The 5072-nt window shown below is 39.2% G+C and overlaps 1 protein-coding gene across 1 annotated transcript; it reads right to left on the bottom strand.

The window, feature by feature from the left end:
• Positions 1-346: 346 nt before the first annotated feature.
• Positions 347-4552, bottom strand: LOC125450482 (pancreas/duodenum homeobox protein 1-like). The gene is made up of 2 exons (XM_048526525.2): positions 3872-4552; positions 347-1452 (listed from the first exon to the last, which is right to left on the bottom strand). The coding sequence occupies exons 1-2, from the start codon at positions 4203-4205 to the stop codon at positions 1076-1078; spliced, it is 711 nt and encodes a 236-aa protein (XP_048382482.1). The 5' UTR covers positions 4206-4552; the 3' UTR covers positions 347-1075.
• Positions 4553-5072: the final 520 nt, after the last annotated feature.

Raw genomic sequence — 5072 nt, 5'->3', positions numbered from 1 at the left:
GAATCTCGATGTGAGAGTGTTAAATTCCCCTTCTATAATCGTTTACTAAACGGAATTAAAGGATGGTCTTTACCGGCCCTGAACCTTGTGGGAGTTGAACCTGATCTGGTTTCTGCCGCAGCTAATAAAGGATATCAGGTAGGACATCGTCCAACCAAAAACAGAGTCGCTGATAGACCAGAGGTTCTGCTTCGCCATTCTACAAAGTCATGCCATCATTTGTATTTAATAATCGTTTCACATGGAATATTGTTTTTATTCATCTTAGAAACCTTTTGCATTCTTTGCTCCCACCGTGAAGCGACTGGAAATTAAATGCGTCATGAATAGTAATGTATTTGTCACCTTTACAATCAACAATAACCCATATATACTGTCATCAGAAGTTCCGGAGGAACGTGAGTGTAAATAGTCAAACAAAGAGAATATCTGGCCTGACATGACAGCGAGATATTTTTAAGCCTACTCTTTGCAACTGACTTGCGCTCACCGTTGCCCAGCATGCTATTAAATTATAGTTCTCAGTTCGGACAATTAGATGTAATTTGTACTCAGCTGCTGTTTGTCGCGTATATTACTTTTCACCTCAAAACACCATCTGTTTCCAGGGGTCCAGACAAAAAAAAACTAGTATCAGACCCAGCGCCGGTCAGCCGTGTGTAACATTTGCAAAAAAAATGAGAATTTCTTCTGTGTCCTTTTTTTGTTCGAACACGATGTTAACTCGAGAGAAAAACAAAATCAAATTCTAAGAATTATTAACAATTTATTCCCGATCGTGTACATAAACTCATACTATTGCCGGTGCTTGTCTCTAGAGACTGTCCTATTGGGGAAGAAATAATTTCTGTTGTTAGATATTTAAATAAATCGCATTCTGTGATCAAACGATTAGTTTTTTTTACAATATATTAAATATTTAAATGGTTTACGTGCGGCCTTGTAGATCATAAAATATGCTGCAATATTTCCCATCCTGAGAGGATTCGGGACAGGCAATATATCCTTTGCAGCCTGGGAATGATTAAAACAAATCAATTGACATACTTCTAATGTGACACGTTATGTTCGCATTCTATGTGATTAGTAGATGTCCAATATCGCAATTGACTCCGGTCAGAGGAAAATTATTGTCCTTTTTGAAGGAAGCCCCCGAGCCACCCCCTGCCTTGGCATCTCCTGAACACTTGTCGTGCAGCGTCGCTTCTGCTTTGCTTAAGTTGGTCTTGGACTGTCTTTTTGCTTCCTCCTTCTTCCATTTCATCCTTCTGTTTTGGAACCAGATTTTGATATGCCTCTCGGTGAGGTTCAGCATTGCCGCGAGTTCAATACGCCGGGGTCTGGAGATGTATTTGTTAAAATGAAACTCCTTCTCCAGTTCCAGAAGTTGGCCTCTCGTGTAGGCCGTTCGGGTCCGTTTGCATTCCTCAGCGTCCAGCGGAAAGTTGTTTCCTGTCAGGAAAAACAGATCGCCATCTTTACTATAAAAAGAATCACAAATAAGTCGCACTCTAATGATATGAGAAGGTCGAGGAACCTGCGGATTCAGTCCCACAAGCCCCTGTGAAATCGAAAAAGATACACCTTGAAAGTTCCTCTTTCAACTGTTCTTGAATGTTACAGTAACAATATTTTACTAAGTATTGCAGGACGGCCTGTGTGGGAATGTAGGACAAATTGCAAGCAAACTTTAATTCATTACAAAAACAACAGGGTGAAAATCAGGAGAAATGTGGGATCTTAATGGTTTTACCTTCGTCAAAAACTTCCAGGACCCATGCACTTCTCAAAGTAATTATAATGTTTCAAGGCTGTTACCTCAGGCGTCACGTCTCTAATCAAATTTTAAATCACAGAATTGCAAATGCCAATCTTGTTTTGCAGAGAGAAGGGTAACAATCTGCTGGTGGCTGAATGAGCACACACCGATAGATTTCATTCCTCAGAAGTACACGCTTTAACATTCTTCCTTTGAATAATTACATTTTGCAGTTCATACAGTATTAAGTATTAAATATAATCAGACCTAATATTTAAATGTTGTCTTACGTACCAGTAACTTCTGTGTGTTTAAGTATTAATGACTAAAGTACTTTTTATTGTAAAGGCTCATCTTAATGAGCCACTTTTTCCCCTTGGCATATATCACTGTCCCAATGAAATAATTTCATCTCATTCAGAATTATCAAGCTAACTGCAGAATATCGCATTCCATAACTATTCTCGTCTGTGCCTTGTAATGAAGGACTATTAAGAATTAAGTAGTACATATTGGTACGGGAACATTTCTTTGATTCTTGCTCCTACATTAGCTTATGTCTTTGGGAACTTTTCTCATGGTGATGGGTGTTGAAAACAGCGGGGATTATTCCGAATACAGAGGAAAGGGATATTAATTTCCCCCATCTGTAATTCTTACATTTTGAAATGCAGTGCCCTTTCATTCAGAAACGTAGTCGTTAATATTCCTTCACGTATATTATAAAGTTCTTAGAGTCAAGCTACACTAACAATAATGTAGTAACTCACAATCGTAGGGAAAACTGAATATTATCGCTGAGAGAATTTCTTGAAAACTTCATTTTTTACGACATGAGTTAAAATATGAAACGTAGTTTGCAAAAAGAATGTTGTCGCATTCATTGTAGGTGCTGTATTTATTATCATAAATAAAAGTGTAAAGATTTTCTCCAATCGCCCATGCGTCAGATAAATTAATGTGGACAAACATATTTCAATCGAATGTGTGCCTATTAAACGTGGGCCTATACCTATATAATATTACCACTTTCAACGTAGCCACCCCTTTACCAACTGTTACACAATTTTGCAGTATTAACATTTGAAGAATTCATTTTCAATCTGCACACCTGCATTCCACACTTCCACGATGAATCTAAACCTTTTTCAAAAGTTTACTATCCGGTGTGCCACTATTGTAGAAGTTCTAAAGTGTTGCTAAATATTAGTGTCTGTCGGGAACAAAAGGCGCAAACCTCTGGTTCCCAAATGTAACTCGGCGCTTGTAAAATTATAGCATTTTAGAGACTACTGTGGTAGAAATGCTCCCCAGATTTGGCAAATCGGTGTTAGCCTTAGGGATATATGTTTATAACAAACATTTCAACAATTGCACATGGGGCAAGAGCACCCCATAGGCAATGGATTTTATTTTTGTTAGAATTGAACCAATTAGTTGATCTGGGGCTCAGATCATCAGCAAAAGTACTTGCGAGAAATTATGGAAGAGATCGAGTTCGGGCCCATCATGTTTCATTTACACAGGCCCGTTTTTATGGCCAATATTGGGGATTTTCTCCACTTACCTGGGGGGAGATGATTTTTTTTAAGCCAAGAAGGCAAAGGTTTCATTCCAGCCCAATCAATTATGCTCCGCTTTGTTCCCTTAGTCCCACTTGCACAGCAACCATCAAACTCAACAAGTTAAGCAAGTCAAATACTTGACAAATGCAGCTTTAATGAAAGTCGAGTGACCAAGGCATGTGGTTTAATTTTTGCATTTAATCGTTTTGCATCACGAGTTAAATTTGAAATTACTACTAGAAGTAAATGAAACGAAACTTGGTGATGATTTGCAAAGGCTTTCAATTTCTTGATTTCCTGTTATATTTTGTGCTTCAGGTAAAAACTGATTTGAGCTCGTACTTACACGTGTACATACTGTATTATATATACGCTCATACTGAGGAGTCCTTGCGCGCACGCATGCACACACACCTATACATACACAGTGAATACTTTGTATCTGAAACAGGTCGGTAGGAGATTTTTTTTGCCGTTTGTTCATTCGATTTCCTATTTATTATTAAGCGAAGGTTAAACTTAATAATCGATTAGTTCGTCACCATACCTCCCCATTGATTTCTCCAAGTATGTGATTTGGTGTTCTTCATCCAAGGGAACGGGTAGTGTCCCTGAAGCTGGAGATTATCCCCATATTCGGCGTCGAAATAGTTAGGCTGTGAAATATAGCCACAGCTCGGATCTGTAGAGCTCTGGTAAAGGCTGAAATCCGTGTCACTCTGTTCACTTAAATCAACACAGCACGACCTGAGGAGAGAGCTCTGCGGAGTGCGGACATACACACAGGCAGGTGGATTCGGAGCGTATTCCGGGCTCTGATATTGACATGCAGTCTCAAAACAGCCCGCCTCTCCCTCCATGACTGTCTTGGTATCTGACATCAACTGCGATCTTATGACAAGGTTTCGAGAATTTCTCCGGGGCACATGGAGTGAACTCTAACACCTGAAGCCAGACTCCTCACCTTCAGCTTTGTCATGTGCTTACTGCAGAGTCTCCGATTGGTAGACAGGAAACAGGCGTTTAACAGTTTAAAAAAATCCAAAACCTTTTCCTGCTTCACATTGTAAAACCGCACAGTACTTCTTTTTAAAAAGCTGTCCAGTGTGTGGTGCGAGAAATGCAGTTTTATAGACTGCAAAAACAGTCGATTGGAGTGAAGCATAACATCCTAATTATAGAAAGCATATCGTGACCACAGGCTGCAAAGTACAACAAGTTCCATCAGACTGAGTTACGCAAGTAAGGGTTTGGAAAAGTAATTACGCTGTTTGTATGGACTGTGGACTAATGTATTGATCGCCTTATTACGAAAATTAATTAGATGCAATACAAATATAAATTTTCTTTGGTGAAATAACAGATGCTTGGTCGTGTTTTGTGGCCCTGGAAATATATTCATCCAATATGTATGAAACTTAACTTGTACCGCAAAAGTTCTTCCAGAGAGTTCACAGAATATCCACACATACACACAAATTAACACACACAGGCAGACACACGCACATACAGGCACGTTCAGAAAAAAGCACAGACACACATGGATACAAGCGCACATACAGACACAAACACACATAGATACAGATGCAGTCAGATACATAGACAAACACACGCAGACACATACTCATACACAGACTCACATATACAAACACAGGTGCACACAGTCAGACACACGCAGATACACATACATAGATACGCATGTACACATCACGCATAAATACAAAGACACACATAAACACATTGAAACA

Source organism: Stegostoma tigrinum, chromosome 1, assembly GCF_030684315.1.
Source record: "Stegostoma tigrinum isolate sSteTig4 chromosome 1, sSteTig4.hap1, whole genome shotgun sequence".
Taxonomy (NCBI): domain Eukaryota; kingdom Metazoa; phylum Chordata; class Chondrichthyes; order Orectolobiformes; family Stegostomatidae; genus Stegostoma; species Stegostoma tigrinum.
The sequence above is the reverse complement of the archived record's forward strand: the minus strand, read 5'-3'. Positions and strand labels throughout refer to the sequence as shown.

Bases quoted from the DNA above. Each gene is read 5' to 3' on its own strand.
- LOC125450482 (XM_048526525.2), bottom strand. From the start codon at position 4,205: ATGTCAGATACCAAGACAGTCATGGAGGGAGAGGCGGGCTGTTTTGAG. The intron at 1,453-3,871 runs GTATGGTGACGA...TTTTCCTGACAG, and splicing joins TTGGAGAAATCAATGGGGAG to GAAACAACTTTCCGCTGGAC.